Source organism: Ammospiza nelsoni, chromosome 4 (genome assembly GCF_027579445.1).
Source record: "Ammospiza nelsoni isolate bAmmNel1 chromosome 4, bAmmNel1.pri, whole genome shotgun sequence".
Classification (NCBI taxonomy): Eukaryota; Metazoa; Chordata; class Aves; order Passeriformes; family Passerellidae; genus Ammospiza; species Ammospiza nelsoni.
Window position 1 is genome coordinate 62140343 of NC_080636.1, and position 16888 is coordinate 62157230.

General features: G+C 38.0%; 1 protein-coding gene across 6 annotated transcripts in view; it reads left to right on the plus strand.

Moving 5' to 3' along the window:
- RAP1GDS1 (Rap1 GTPase-GDP dissociation stimulator 1) overlaps window positions 1-16888 on the plus strand; it is a 90960-nt gene that overhangs the window by 42911 nt on the left and 31161 nt on the right. For 4 of the 6 annotated variants that reach the window (XM_059471065.1, XM_059471064.1, XM_059471068.1 and 1 more), the window contains exons 3-4: window positions 4363-4485; window positions 9417-9542. In XM_059471065.1, the coding sequence (XP_059327048.1) occupies window positions 4363-4485; window positions 9417-9542 (249 nt within the window). Of the gene's footprint in view, window positions 1-4362; window positions 4547-9416; window positions 9543-16888 lie in introns of those variants that run through there. The other 2 variants (XM_059471067.1, XM_059471069.1) reach the window with 2 other exon arrangements.

Consider the following 16888-nt stretch of genomic DNA (forward strand, 5'->3'; position numbering starts at 1 on the left):
TCTGATCTGTGGCATTAAAGATTTTCCTGCCCACACCCTTAACTATTCTGACTTCAGGCACTGCAAAAACCACAAAAAGCAAGCATGTTGACATTTTATTCACTCAGCTGTGACATCAATAAGATTTTGACACCACATGATCTGACATACCCTTTGTCTTGATATCAAATGATACAAGGAGGCATCTAAAGCAGCAGGCTTAACCTTAAAGGGCTTTCCTCTCCAATTATGCTGTGTTAGACTGTGTGCAAAAGGGCTGCTTTTAATGCAGCATTATTACAGTCCTACAGTTTCTTTGCTTTAAGAGGGGACAGCTCTAGGTGTGGGCTCATGTAAGCAGACTGAAAATCAGTCTTTAAAAAAAGCATTTGAAATCACAGATACATCACAGATAGCAAAAGGATTATGAGGTGTGGCACCCTAATGTCAGGCTATCTACATTGCTAGGTTTTTTCCAGACATAAATTTAATGGATTTTAAAGGGGATGCAGTTCTGCTAAAAAGGAATGTTGGCTGTGATTTCCTTTTTGGCCAGTATAGAAACACAAGAGGAGAATATGTGGTAGAGATTTGCCTAGGTCTTTCTTGCTCCTGTAGAATTTTTACATGCTCCAACTACAATTGAAATAGCAATTTAAAAGATGACAGCTGAAATAAGTTTTCAAAATAGTTTACCCTCTAATAATTTACTAGGAAGCCCAGAATGAAACTAGCATGCAGAAGATTGATATCCTTAATAAATAATACCTCTTTAGTGCATATACACAGAGAGACAGGAAGCCAGGCAGGCTTTCTCCAGCCTCTGAAGAGAACAAATAAAGGCAAGAGTTGAGGGTTGCATATGCTAAAGTCTCTAGCAGTTTCTAATTCTCAGCAAAACCTACCTTATTTCTCCTAGAGCTAGGCAGTGGTAGGGGTACCAGCCCTGTGGCAGCACTGATGTGTGGTCTCCCAGTCTCAGGTTCTGCAGAATCAAAAACAACTGATGGTTTTTACAATCATAGTGAAAATACTGCCACATAAACGTAACAATCTATTGTCCACTCGAAAGAATAACACCACACACACTTCCCTTCATTTTTGTTCCTGTGTCCCTGTATCTTTTATATATTTATACAGGACAGGTGTTACGTGAAGCTGAGCCCAAAGGAGAGTCACACACAGGACTGTTCACACATGTTTTGTAAGTGAAGCAATTGTCCCATTTGGGGACTAAAAGAAATGCTTATACACCTACAGCTGTGCTGAAATCATCTTCAAGACCTCCAGCTTGGTATTCTCTTCTACAGACATGCATTTTAACACTTAGTACACAAACTGAGTGTACAGTTGACTCTGCAGACAAGCAAAGGGTGGTTGAAGATCTTTGTTTAGACTTCACAGGGCATCCCTGTGCATTATTTGCCTGTCAAGTCTTCCTCCTTTAAAAGAATATAAAAAATACTGAGCAAAGTTGCTATATTTAGCAATGCAATTTTAGGTTTATAAATAAGGTGTCTTGTTTCAATTAAAATACCCTTCCTTGTTTAAGCATTTCAAAACTCAGAAAGATTGGTTGATTGTAACAAAAATATATCTGCTAATAACATGTGACTTACGAAATTAATTTGTATATTATAGCACATCCTTTTTTTTCCCAACTACTTTATTAGAACTTTAATATGATGAACACAAAATCCCTGGAAAAAAGTGGATTTTTTTGCAGATACTAAACAGAGTAATATACACTAGGATGAAAGAGTAATTTTCCTGGCACATTCTCTTCAGATGCCTTATATGGAGGATCTACTATAAACTACTTGCAAAGATTTAGTGTCATACTGTCATCTCTCTATTTTGAAACTGAATTAATTTGTATATTACACCAAGTGTAAATTGCATGTGTTCTGCAGAGGAAGAGCAGTGCTTACTTAGACTTGGAGTAGACAAGCTGAAGCACCCTGTGGCATTTTTTACACCTAAGGCATTTCCTGGCAAAAATGCCTCAGAGAGCACTGTGGGCTGATAGTAGTAATTCTTCTGCCTGATGCCAGAGTAATGTGCTTTTCCTCAAAATAATGATGCTTGAGCACCTACCCGGGGTAGAGTAGAGGTGGGGTGTTCTGCACTCACTGCTGGTCTAATTAATCCATCTTCCCTCTTTTATGACTAGCAGAAGTTTGACATTGATACCCAACTGACTAACAAGAAACATTAGGATTTTGGTTTGAAGGGATGAGTGAGTATATGTAGGTGTGCCTCTTCTACTGCTTCAGGGTAGGAATTAAGTCACTGGTCAGTTTTCATCTGTATGATCCTATGTAAGTGATTTCCCAGTTTCTGAGAGGTCTGTCAGGGCTGTGCTTTTATGGTGGTCACTTGCTTTTTTTAATAAAATAAATCAGGGTGTATCTGCTGCACACAACTTGCCTGGAGAAGCATTTAATTTTATTTCCCCACTTCTTGCAGGATATATTTCGTTCTACTCATGTAATTTATGCTTTGCACAGTAATGAGTCCATCAAACTACAGACCAAGAAAATAGGATTGGATACTGTATATCTTAGAAGCATGACAGGAGAAAATGCATTAATGTCTCCTGCCTACTAATACACATTCACATATAGCCATATTTTGCATTTTGAGTTCTGTACTTCAAGTTTTGAACTTAAGGGAGAGAGAAGCTCTTCCTTAACAGACATCTAAGATGTCTGGACTAGTCTTTAGTCCTGATATGATTTTTTCTAAATTTAAACTTTCATTTTGCATGCCTATATCCACTGGAAAATATTGCTACTAAGTACATGCTACATGTCAGAGTTTATAAAAGCTTTCAAATAAGCCATAAGCTCCTTTACATTTTATCTTCTGAGAGGTTTTTTCCAGGGTATTTCAAAAATTGCAGTTAACTGATTGCAAGCAGGTTAATAATAATTAGCACTTACATTACACATGAGATGCTGAGATTATTCTTTACTGATGCCTAATCTGTTTGTATCAGATGTCATCACTGACATACTGTAGCTGACTGGTCCTAGCCAAACAGCAACATCCCAAATAAGAATTATATACAGAAATGGGAGGCATAACTGCAGTCCAGACTACAAGTTCTCTGTTTTCAGTCTGTTTTCTGTCATGTAGACATAACCAGCTCTCAACACTGAAGCATGTACATACTCTGTGCAAGCCACAAAACCCATGGGAGTCACCTCTGCCAGGCTTGTGCTGGCTTCTGTTCAGGGGCAGCTTGAGTGGATCTCTCCCAGTCTCAGAGGCAGCAGAGTGGTCCTGGGGCTGCCACAAATCAAATTCAATTGCAGTCCTGAGAGTGGGGAAAGGAAAGAAGAAGAGAAGAGGGAGGGTGGTATGTTATTATCAATTTACAGGTGAAGCACAGCCAAAGAGTGGTTGCAAACAGCATTTAGATGGATTTGTTTTGCTTTGCAAAAGTCATCAACTGGAGCATCTGTTAACTCTGAAGAATGCAAATAACTTCCCTTATAAATAGCTTAAGAAGTCATGCTGCTTTCTAAAATGATAGCTGCCATCTAGTTGTACTGTCACACTAATAGGCCATGTGTGACACTCAAATAGGCCATTTTTAAAAGTGTTAGCAAAATATGTCATAGCATCTAGTAGCTTGTCTTTAACTGCAGTTGAATAAAGTTGTTTTTCAGTTTGTTACAGAGCATTGCTGTTGGCCAGCAATATTAGGTGGGCCCCTGTTAGGGAGCAGCTGCACAATTCCTCTTGCTACATGCAGAAAGGGAAAAGCTTTTGTCACAGATCTTTGATACCTACTGCAGGAAATCAATGTTTTTCCCTTTCCCTTCTACTGAGTCTATACTGGAGCCACTCAGTAACAGAGTAACATACAAGATATTTTAATGAGTGTAAGAGGAGTCTAAAACCAGGAACATCTTAGCTCTCCCTCTTCTCCAGTTTCTGATTCCTACATTGCATTAAGCTGTACCCTAAACTGTGAGAACTTTCCCCATCATTCCTTGAACATTTCCAATAATTCATCTCTTCAAAGAGTCATTCCTTGACTTTTACATAATACCTTTACCTGCTGCATGTCATTTTATGACCTTTACTCTTACAGTCTCTCCAGTATTTTCCCCATGTAAGCATGAGTATGTATCTGTATATACTACATAGCAGTCACCTTATAAAGGTCAATTGATTAGAAATGGCAAAGTATTAAGTTCTATGAGTACATCAGATAAAATAAGTACGGTAACTGAACTAACAGTTGGCTTCTTATATGGGAAATAATGGCTATCATAATAACTTTTGAGAAGACTTCCCTTCTGCTTTTCTTTCTGTTCTTCCCCAAAGCAATTTGATGTACAAGTCATTTTTGTGTGATGTGTTTTTCAGATATGGAGACAAGTGAAAAAATCCAGAAAAGTGGAGTTCTTCAGGTGTTCGCGAGTCTGTTGACGCCACAATCTTCCTGCACAGCAAAAGTAGCTAACATCATAGCAGAAGTAGCCAGAAATGGTGAGGTTTTCTACAAGAACTTTTCTGCTGGAACATCTTCAGTTTTTCACCTCACTTGTCAGTATGTTTTACTTCATTTATGTTTTCATTTTATAGATTAGACACCTTTCATGTCCCTCCCTTTCACTCTTTTTGTTTTGTCCAATTTTTTTCTGTACTTTTTAATACAATCAGAACAGCAGTTGGCTGCTGGAATTTCTCTTTCATTCTGTTTAGTTTTTGAGACAGTAATGTAATTTATTGGACAGAAATAACTGACCACTGATGAAATGCATTTCTATATGCAAAGCATGTAGAAAAAGAGACATGCACAATGTGTACAGCCAGTTGTGCATAGGGTTATAGCAGCAGCATCTATACAGGTGGTTAAGGGATAGTAGATAATTTCTTTGGTCTGAGATTTGTCCTAAGATTATAACCCTTATGAGTCTTTGATACCACATTGAAACCAATTAGTCCTGCCTAAAGAGCATTATATGTGTTAGAGTCTTAAGTCCCAAATAAGAATCAGCTCCATTTTGGTATGTATTATATACATACACTATATAATACAACATCAGAGGTAATCAAAAAACTATTTAATTTTTTCTATAGACAGGATTGTCTTAAAGCTCACTCAATACATGTGTATCTTGAGCCCAGAAGAATGGCCTCATACCTGCAAGCAGACACTATGGGCAGACCCTGTGATGAGGGTAGAGGACATTTGTGGCTGACTTTTCTCACTCCTGGACTTGCTGCTGTCACAGCTGAAGAGGCACAGATTCCATTTTGGACTTTCTTTCACCACAGGCTAGAGAGAGAAAAGTAGAATGTTACTTAACTGCTGTCCCGGAAGCCTCATCCCTCTCCCTTTGCAAGCTCTCATGTTGATGCCCCTTCAGGGAAAGGGCTACATTTTTGTTGACTACGTTCACATTCCATTTCCACCTTTTCTGAGGAATCACAAACTACAGCTTCTTACTGATATCCCATGGTGACCTCCACCCAATTTACTCGTTTTAAGACAGAGTTATATATGGTTATTCAGAAACAACACAAATGAGAAAAGAAAAGAGACATGTTTAGTTTTTAAATGTTAAAATTATTTAGATAAAGAGGCAATAAAATATGTATACACAGAAATTTAAATTTAGAAATGTTTCAGAATGATAGAGATTTAGGCAAATATGTCATGGTTTTTTTCTGTACTTAGTGAATTCATAATAAGTCTTTTTAGAACAACACTGTCAACCATATGTCCTCACAGTTGGTCCTTTTAGCTCCTACCCAAGAAGGGAAAAGTTAAGAATAAAATCAATGCTCACAATAGCTAAACTGATTACTATGTATTGTTTCTGCAAAGATTCCCTTACAGAGCATTTTAGCCAGTATCTGAAATCACACATGAAATGTCTGAATAGTTTCTAATGTGTCCTTTTCCCTGACAGCTTTTAAACTGATGAATTATGTACACTCTCAGAAAAGCTGGCATTTTACCTGGTTCATCATACAAAATAGCTTTTGTCTTTTCCTTAGAGTCATTAGCAGGTGTAACTGGGACCTCAGCCCAGATTAAAGTGAAGGTATTCAGAAATTATTTAAGCTCCCAGTGCTTTCAAGACTGAGATCATCTGGGTATTTCTCATTGGTTTCTAACTCCGTTGAAACGGTTGCTTAAGCAGGATAGAAGGGAGTACCTCATTTGAATTCTGTTGTTTTCTTTGTTTTATTGCATAAAACAAAGAGTTTAATGCTTATATTGTACCAGTTTTCAACAAACTTTAGGGCACTTTGAGAAATTTGTGTTCAATGGATAGTAGGCATTAAACCCATTTCCTGAGTGTTCATGTCATGCAGTACTGCCAGAACTTGGAGCAGAGACTGTGATTTTGGGTGTTACAGATACAACAGCATCTTTTCCTTCCCCACTTCTTGTTTTCCTCTTACATTCCCCTCATCTGATCATATGCATGCCCATCTGATCACGTCAAATCTCTCTACTTGCCTTGGCAGCTTTGTCATGCTTCATCTTTTCACCCCTCCATGCTCTTGCTGTTTCACCTCCTCTGCTCACATGACTCTTCCTCCTCCCAGCTTGAACTCATATTTGTTTCTTCTATTTTAAACACCCAACCATACAAAACTCCCTTTAGTCACTCATGTCTCTCCAGCTACAGCTATTTGCCTTTCAATTGTGAGCATCATGAAGGCTCAGGTGAACTTGTTACATGGAGTTTCTCTCTCCACCGTAGACCTTTTAAACCCTCTTCCAAGGTTTTTAGTCTTGTCTGCTTTGCCAGATGCAGGAATGAGAGAACATCATCTTCGCAGTCTGTAATACTATGACACAATTACATTTCAGTTTCAAAATCCTGTCCTTCTTTTGGTTTATGTTACTCTGTTCTCAGTGGTTCTTCTCTTAACTCCTTAAGCGATTCTTTGCTGTTTTCTTCTGAGGATCTGCTTCACTTCTCTCCCAGTTTAGTGGAAAGCTTTTAAAGACTCTGTTCTCAATTACTTTCTCATTCTTCTATTACTTCTGTGTAGTATCAGCTGCAAAAGTAGGTGCAGTTACCACATCTGTTTCACAGATCTATTTTGATACATATGGCACCATTTCTTTTACTTCTTGCCTCTACATGACCTCAATAAATACAAATTTGCTCAGCGATTGACCAATGTTTTTGTTGCTGTAAAAGCTTCCACTTTCCAAATGGAGGGAGGGTGGAGGAGGGGTTTCTTACTCCTTTTCAGCATGTGAGGAAGAACCTAAACAAACAGCAGAACAGACTGAGACCTCTCAGTATTTTACGAGAGAACAAGTTTCATTTCCTGATACAGACTAGGAAAAAAAATCCACCTGACTTTGATGATGTAGAGACTATGGTAAGTTAGTGAGTATAAAGGAAAGTGATGCAGGGATAGCTGAGGAACAGGGAAGTATTTACAGGCAATTGAGAGGAAAAGGCTAAGGGGACAGAGCAGACAGAGGAAGAAACTAAATACATCTAATAAATAAACATTGCAATGAAGTTGAAAGTGGGCGATAAATATACTGAATGTCACAAGGACATGGCAAGACCAGTTTTAAAGAACAAATGTATCTGATATTTGTTTTGTTCATTACAATGGATAGTATCACCATCTATCACACTATAGCATCTAGCCACAGTTCTAAAATGTTACAGTACCTTGGGAAGGTGGGTTAATTGTGCTCACATCTATCTTTTCTTGGACCTGTGCAAGTGTACAGATATTTTTGATTATTCTTAACTGTGTGTTGATGTATCAGAGTCATATCATCACATGATCATTGCTTACCTCCGACAATTCTTTAGCTAAAATAACACTAAAGGATTAAATACAAAAGAGACTAGATTTTGTAGCTACCAAAACATCAAAGAACATTGTAATAGGTGCAACAGAGTATTTGAGAAGATGTATTTGTACTTCAAGCATTGTATGAAATCTTTGAGTTATTGGCATGAGGAATTCTGTTGATCCAGAATCAGAAAAATTTTCTCATCTGTTTTTAGGGGGATTGTACACCCTGGTTCATTCTGTCTCATAAATTATTAAGTAACACAAAGGTTAACTGATTCTGAAAGATCCCATACTGTTTAGGATCAGGAAGAGACATATCTTGCCCCTCTACTCAGCCCTGGTGAGGCTGCATCCTAATTAGTGTCCTGTTTTGGCCTCCTCTGTGCAAGAGAGTCATGGAGCTCCTGGAGCAGGTCAAGCAGAGGCTACAAGGGCGAGAGGAAACTGGAGCATCTGTTACAAGGAAAGGCTGAGGGAGCTGGGTCTGTTCAGCCTTGAGAAGAGATGGCAGAGAGGGGACCTTACCAATGTATGAGAAAGAACTTCTTTATTGTATGAGTGACCAAACACTGCAACAGATTGCTCAGAGGGGTTGTGGAGTCTCTTTCACTGCAGATATCCAAGAACCATCTGGATGCAATCCTATGCCCTGTGGTCTGGAATGACCCTGCATAAGCAGGAAGGTTAGACCAGATGAGCCATTGCAGTCCTTTCCAATCTTACCCACTCTGTGATTCTGATAATTTGCAGTTCAGAACAAATTAAAAAATATATTGACCATTTGCCTTACAATACATCTCTAAAGGGTGCTCTTTAGTAAACTGTGAAATAACACTGATGTTATCAGGTGGTTCCTTCTATAAACCACCTTTTGAAAATGTGCAGCACAGTCCCTGCCTGGCTGTATCTCCTGCAGAACAGCCCTTTATGTCTCTGACACCAGGATAGTTCTCTATGACTTGCACAGATGTAAAATAATTCTTTGCTTGTCTGTGGTAAAGCAGGAAGGAAGGGCAGAGAGCTTCCCAGTGGATGGGTGCTCTACCTTTCCTCCCATGGTGGGTATCAGTTAGATTGTGGAAAGCTACAGGCTTTTGGGCTCACATAAACTCTTGTATTTCTCATTCTCTTTTCTGTTCTTTTCTTCACCTTCGAAATAAAAGCCTGTTACTGAGCTTTTTTTTTTAATCTCTTGAAGCAAAAGCTTTTCTGGAATTCTAATTAAGGCAATAGAGAGTAAAAAATGCTGCTCTAGAATACTAGCTTTAAGTCATCTTTTGTGTTATTTAGAAGTTCTAGTTTATGTTGAATATGTTGTGAATTCACTGTTCTTTGCAGCACTTCTTTGTGATGCTAAAAATATGCTTAGTCTGATCTATGTTAAATTCGTTTCCATGGAAGTCAATTAATGCCCTTAATTCCTTCTAAATTAACAAATAATGGAAAGAATTAAGCCCAAATCCTGATTTGGGCTTATTCTCTAGAAACTTACATGAGAATTTACACCGTTTGTCTGTGCACGTGTTTAAGGCACACAAAAGGCCCAGTTGCCAGGCCAGTGTCGCTGTAATTGATGGGATTGGGAATAGCTGGCCTGGCATTTAGAGGCTTTGCTTTATTTGCAGAATTCATGCGGAACCCGTGTGTGGATGCTGGGCTGATCCCTCCCTTGGTGCAGCTGTTAAACTGCAAAGACCAGGAAGTTTTGCTCCAAACAGGACGTGCCCTGGGCAATATATGCTACGATAGCCGTGAGTGTTGAAATCTGCTCTATTTTGTACTTGCTCTTGTTGAAGGGAGGGGAGTGTTTTGGTGTTCTGTGTATTGTGTGCTGCGGGGTTTCCGCTTTTCTTGGTTTTTATTTACCCCACGATTCTTCTGATTGGATGAGAAAATTGAACATCACACTTGCTTAATGCTTTTGTGACAGAAAGATTAAAACATGTTTTCAATATTGTAATACAACTGGATATAACATAGAAAGGTTTTCTGATCCTGGTTTTGTTTTGTTGGGTTTTATTTTTTTTCAAACATAATTAACCGGGTTTTTAAGGAGCAGATGCTACATATGCAGAGGCACTGAACAGTTAATTTTTCCTCAGACAGAATGTGCTGGAATGGAACAGAGTCAGAATGGAATACTCATATTCTAACCAGTCTCAAATCTGTGCAGAGCTGCATATGTGGCTGAAATGATGCCTGAGTTATGTTGCTGATTCTCAAAATTCTTACATGGCCAATCAGTTGCTCCAGGAGTACATATTTGTATTTTTGGTAGTCAAGGGTGGGGGGGGACATTGGTTAGGCTTTTTAGCTTTTTATGGGCACAATAATTTTTTATAATGAGAAGCAATTGAAATTTGAAATGCAAGTGTGACTGCATGTGCTGATTACATGCATGGATGTGTCATCTGCAAAACCAAACCAGCGGTTGCAGTGTTTTGAAAATGCAATCTCATTATCCCTTACTTCAAAATTTTGAAAAAAAACTTGTGCACAATAAATGTGGTGCAGAAGCAGACACACCAGTAACATGCTGCACATGAAGGAATTATGGATGTCTGCAGATGGGAAGTGAGATGAAATTGTAAAATCATTTTTTTATCCTGAGAGTTAGTGACTTATTTTATATGGTAAGAATTTTTCTGCATACTATGTTTACCAAAAGTTCTGCTGTATGAGTACTGACTGTAACCTTTCTCTTTGCTATGTTTTTCATCTGAGTTTGAAAATTTACATTTTATGTTGTTTTAAATTACCTTGCCTTTGAACTCGGGGAAGTTAATCATATATTGGCATTTCCAGTTACAGACAATTACTGCTTGAGGATGTTAATGTATAATTCTTTCATTTAGGCTTTTCTTTAAGGTGACCAATCAACTGAACAGCTGCTTCCCAATGGAAATTTCACAAAGAAGCTCTTAAGCTTCCTATAACATAATTTATTTACTATATTCTGTTTCAGGATTATGTATGAGATCAAGGTCACTCTCAGGTGCACTGGTTTATTTCATATAAGTAAAATCTATGTAACTGTTAGTGGTCGTTATTGTTCATCCCACATTTTTTCATGAAATACAATAACGGCACATAGAAATGGTTTTGTAGTTGAGGTTTTGTGGACTGCTACTGGCTTTTACATTGCAGAATTTATCCTGTACAGAAAACTGTATTACTCACTTTGTGTTGTCCTTCTGTGGAGCAAAGCTAGCACTGATAAAATCTACAGTAGGCAGTGATGTGTTCTGTGTGCCATGTGTTGTCGTGCTCCTGTGGGAGGACAGTCACTACCTTCCCTGTGTATGTGAATAAAATTAATGAGTAAAGTGTAATAAAATGTGACAAAAATCAAGGTTAGCATATTGGATTTGAGTGGAAGAGACAATTTACAGTGTTTAGTTATCACATCCATCCTATCTGACATCTGCTGTTAACTTAATGTGTAATTATTAAATATTTATGCATTCTATCCTAAATTCTTCTTTAGGATAAATACTTTCACTATGCTTATTACTAGAAAATATAATATATTTCAGTTTCTTACTATTGGTTTTCCCTAACAAGGAGTTATAAAGTTATAAAGTATAACAAAGACAAGATGTGGAAGCTGGTAGTTCTTAATAAAAATGCAACATATTGATAGTATTTTTTTTTCCCAATTGAGACAAAAGCATCTCTTACCCTTCTGGTAATTGTGATTTGTATAAGAACTTCAAATACATCAGTAACTAGATTTTTCCAATTACATGAACTTTTTTTTTCAGTGCTACTGGCCATGTTACTATAACATGCAGCAATGAGGAATGTCTCTATATGCTAAATCAATGTTAGGCTGAGCCTATGCAATAAAGTCCATATTGGATGGCTCATAGCAGTATTTCTTTATATTGAAAGCCCAGTTATCCTGTATTTCATTCCAGCAAGCATGGATCACTTTGTTTAGTGACAGCTTGTGCCAGAGTGAGTTAATCAGGTCTCTGTTTCTGAGAGAAGTTGGTGTGGTGTAGGATGAAAGTTGTGGGACATACAGTTGCTTCTGCAGAGAAATCCCCTTAAAACTGGCCTTGAAGAGGAGAAGGATTGCCTGAATTGTTTGTCCAAAGGAAAATGGCAATGGTTCCTCAGTGTTTACAGATCCCAGAGTTGCTGCATGAAGGCAAGACTATTTCCTAAATTCAGGAGTGGCTACTCCTAGAACACAGCTACCATGGAAAGGTAATTCATGACCAAGTCCCAATGCTGAAAGAGATTTAGTACCTTCCATGAGTTAAAGGTGAATTACACCTGGACAAAGACCTCACTGAAAAGATTCATTTCCTCACAGAAAACATGATATGAAAACCTGTTCACCTGTTTTTGTCTGGGCGCTCACATGTGTTAGCCCTCAAAACCCTACTTAATTACCTATTTGAACATGGGAGAAAATACAGAGAATTAAATGCATTACATAAACAGTTAAAGAGGAAAAAATAGGTCAAACTTTTACCAAGCAGCCTTGAGAGCATCCTTTTTAAAGTATTTGTTTTGAAGAAATCTGTGTTATGTGAATCTCTGAACATCAAGAATACAAGCAAATATAATTGCGAAGCAGGGTAGAAGGAAGCTTTGTTAGTACTGATGAGGTTGTGGTCTCCCAGCCTTCCTCTTGTATGCAGAGATACAAGAAACAGTTGAGGCAGATAAAAATATTTTAAGTCAGAAGTAATGAATTGCAGACTGTCAGAAGCAACTGTATGCAGATTGTTCAGTCCAACCCTACAGTTTAAGAACAGATACATTACTGCATGTTCCTGTACAGCCTGTAATTGTTCTACACACTTTATCTAGTAAATGCCACATAAACCTCAGACCTCAAATTTTCATCAAAGCAGAAAGTGCAAAGTAAAAAAATGGAGACGTGATCTCTCCTCCTTCCTGCTTTCTCCTGCATTGTATGTACAGCCAAGCAACAAGTACAGTTGCTTGTACTTCCAGATTCCCAGACAACAGAATCCTTGGCCTCATTCATGGGCAGAATTTTATCAGACCTATATTATCAGGTGCAAAGCTCCTCGCCCATTCTTTCCTTTTAACCACCAGTTATATGGTTCTGCTTATAATCAAAGCTCAATTCTTAGGAATTGTCCAGTCAGAGCATAACAGCTATCCTAGCTGCCTCACCACTCTTTATTCATGAGTCAAACTACAGGTACTTTTCTAGTGTCTGTCTGTCCATGCCCTCCTGTCATTCCTCCCCGTGCTGTTTCTTTAGGAAGTTTGCCCTTTAAGGGATATTACAGAGGTACAGATGTTATAAATAAGGGATACCTCCCAAACTCTTCTACGTTCTCCCTGCACCTTGGCTCCACATGCAATGTAAAGATCTCATGTCCATTTTTTGAAAAGGTTATGTTCAATATGGTTCTTGCTGCAAAAAGATATGTGTTAAGTCAGTGCAGAATGGCTAATTCTGCTGTAGATAAAGGCTAAGAATTATTTGCTACCATCAGCTCTGGCCATTGGGGTATTAAGTTAAAGCAAAGCATTATCCAAATTGCGCCTCATGATCATGTAATGAACACCCTGGTGATTAGTACACCCTTCAGCTCTCTCTGGTGGCTTTTTTCACAGAAGCCTGGGAAGAGTCTGGTGACTGGTCTCATGTGGCTGATCAAGTGCATGGGGGACAGGGAAACTGAGACTACAGTTTTCAAATTAGGCCTACTTTCTTGCAAGACCAACAAGACAATGTGGGAGAAAGAAAAAACCTGTCTGTAGCCAGGTCTCTCTCCTACTCTGACACCCCCTACACCAGAGCAGTTGTCTAGTTGAAAGATCAGGTCAATCAAATAAGTTTTATCAAGAATTTTAGTGGACAATGATACTACATTAAATTAGTAGTATTTTCTTAGCAAATAATAGCTTCACAATATTTTTTTATCATGAAGTTTGCAATGCACATGCTATCCTAATGTCAGTGATCTTTGCACAGGTAACTTGTTAAATATTTCGGTTCTGAAGTGATTGATAAACTATTTTTCTGTGTTTTTATATAGCACTGTGCACATGATAGAGGCTGCCATACTTATGCTATCAAAGTGATAATCTAAGAGGAAGTGAAAGGCTGGGATATTTAGAGCCTGATTCAGAAGCCATACAAACTAGAGGGAGGCATTCTGATTGACTTCAGTTGAGATTAGATTAAGCTCTTACCCATTAGAAAATATTTCCTTCTTGCTGTTTAGAGCATTCACATGTTCTGAAAGCTAGCAAAGGAAATTAAGCTCTCCATATATCTTGTAGTGGAATGAAAAATTTCCCATTCTGTCCTTCCATAATATACATATTAATGGTAGTGTTTAGAGACCTTGTGTAATCCAGAAATTACTTCTTTTTGTACCACAGCCTTGTTTCTTCATGAAACCACCAGCCTGGGTACATGTTCTTAGCAACCATACTTGGTATGTAAGCATCTTATACAGCTGGAAAGAAGCTAAAAATGCCAGCTCATTCTATATCTCCTCTGACAGCTGCTTATCTACCTTTCTCAGCAGGAGATTTATTGGGTCCTTTTCTCATTTCCAAGCCATGTATTTCTTTGTTATCTATGCAGTCTTACTTGTATTGATGGCAAGCCTCCTAGCTGAATTTCAGCTACGTGGCCTTTCACATAAAACCAGATCCCTTTTCATCTCAGCCTCGACTCCAGAACATGAACATTTTATCACATCTTGTTAAAAAGATCTTATACATGCTATAAATTCCATAACCTCAGCAGCCTATTTTATAAGAATCTACAGATCTCTTGCAGGCATCTGGTACAGAAGACTTAGTACAAAAATAAGAAACAGCTCAATTGTACAGTTGTGTTCTCTCAGGAGATGTGATTAATTTCAGATCTACAGGAGAAAATCAGACACTTTAAAATAAAACATACTGGAAAGAAGTCAAATTCAGTTTTCTTCAAAAAATGGCATAACCTTTTTCATCACCATATGGAAAACCAGCAGAATCCTAGAACACAACTGATGTAGATAATGGTACACTACTGGCTAATCACTTTTATGAAGGTCACCCTGATTCATGCAGCTAGGCAGAATCTTAGCACGATTTTTCACTTATCATTGTACTAGATCCTACCAAATGCATATGCCACCTACTAAGATGTTTCCTAAGAAATACCAAGATATCAAGACCAGAGTCCTTAGATTGTTGCTTGAAAACTGAGTGTTTTGCTTGCAGAGAATTCAAAAATTCAAGGTTTTGACTGTAAAGTAATAGTGCTTTAGCATTACCACAGCATTTTTACTTCAGAAGTCCTTGATTGTGCAGGTTTTTCTCCAAGGCTCTGCACACAAGTATTGCATCAGCTGGAAACTAGAGCGTATGTATGCCAACATATACTTCCTCAGTAATATAGAGTTCTTACTAGCAATTAATCGTGAATGTTCTTAGGAAGCAGTTAAACAATATTATTCTAACTTCTTATTTTACAGCTGGCCTAAATGGAATCAGAATGATGAGGAAATCTTTCTAGATCATCAGAAAAAAGAAATTTGAGAGATGATGCAAAACCTCTGAGTTCTCAGGCTCGGCTCCTCCTAGGCTTCATGATTTGGGACAAGTAGCACTGACCCCACATCCAGGACTTGCCTTAGCTGTTTGTAGATCCCAGATCCACTTATTACTTTTTCAATTCTTGGAATAATTGTTCTTCTTTTTTTAGCAGGGAAAGAAAAGTACCCTGGTAGAATCCACAAATATGCTTTATGGTTGATTCTTTTGCTTTTGTTTTACTTTTTCCTTCTTGGGCTTTTCCCAACCTATTCCAAATCCCCATGGGTTTCACACTTTCTGGGACAGCTCCTCTGGCTGCTTTGGTGGAGACCCACAGCTCATTTGGGCTCCTTTCAGTAGCAGCCAGCAGCACACCCCTGTTCTGCGCCATGACTGTGACCATGCCATGCTCACTTCACACCCTTCCTCTTGGAGAGTTTGAAGCTGAGAGACAACATCGCACTGCAGGCCTGGGAGTAGGAATTCTAAATTAATTGTGGTGTGTGGGTCTATTCTGTTAATAGCAAGAGACTCTATAAATGCTTTTTTTCCAGTGTAGAAAAACTGCCTGCTGTTTTACTGTGTAATTGGGTTCCATGATTTATTTTGTGCTGTATGAAATACTAAGCTGGCTTCAGCTCTGACTTACTCTCATAAACCTAGAGTAATTTGTTTGACTGCAATGGAATTACTAAGGAGTTTCATAGAGTTATAAAATCAACTGAAGAGTCTGCTGCAAGCATATTGTATATGAAAAGGAGGGCAAAGCTACATTCAGCTTTGAGGACCTTTACCTGACTTTAGTATATCTACATAGAACATTCTCTTCTTCTCTAAGTTGGCTTCTTTAATTTCAAACAGAATTTAGTAGCAGTAATTACTACATTTTAATTACACACTGAAGTATCCTTGGAATCCAGAGCAAATTACTTGCCAATACTGAGTGTAGTAGTGTTGTATGTCTTGTTGCTGATAAAAACATTTCTGCTGCTGTATTAGAATATCAGATCCACTAGTACCATTTGACTGGAAGCAAAGTATTGAAGTCTTGAGCAGTAAATTCATCACTGTTCTTTTGTCTGAAATAAGAAACAAATTATTTTTCTTGTATTAATATGACATAAGAGGAATATGACTAATAAGCAAATGTTAATGAAATTGAATTCTGGTCTTGAATCCAGCTTGTATTTGAATGCTATCTCAGCACAGCATTAGGGAGATTTCAATACCTGCACACTTGCCTTTCCCTTTAAATGTTCTGCCAAGCTCCTCACTCTGTAAACAAAAGAAATCATGAAAGAGATTAGGGCTAGATGGCACTGATATCCTGTGGTCCACATATTGAACATATTATGAAGAGTCTACCAAAAATATCTCTAGATTTCTGTTTGGATACATTTAAAAATTATATTTGATTGTTAGTATAAACTAATTGCATAAGAGGGCCAATACACTGCTGCATGAGTTGTCATCAGCCAAAAAAATTGCTGGCAACAGTTTTATCCAAAAAGATCAACTCTGCCTATTTTCAGTCCTCGAAGGGGCTGTATTAAAAGTTAAT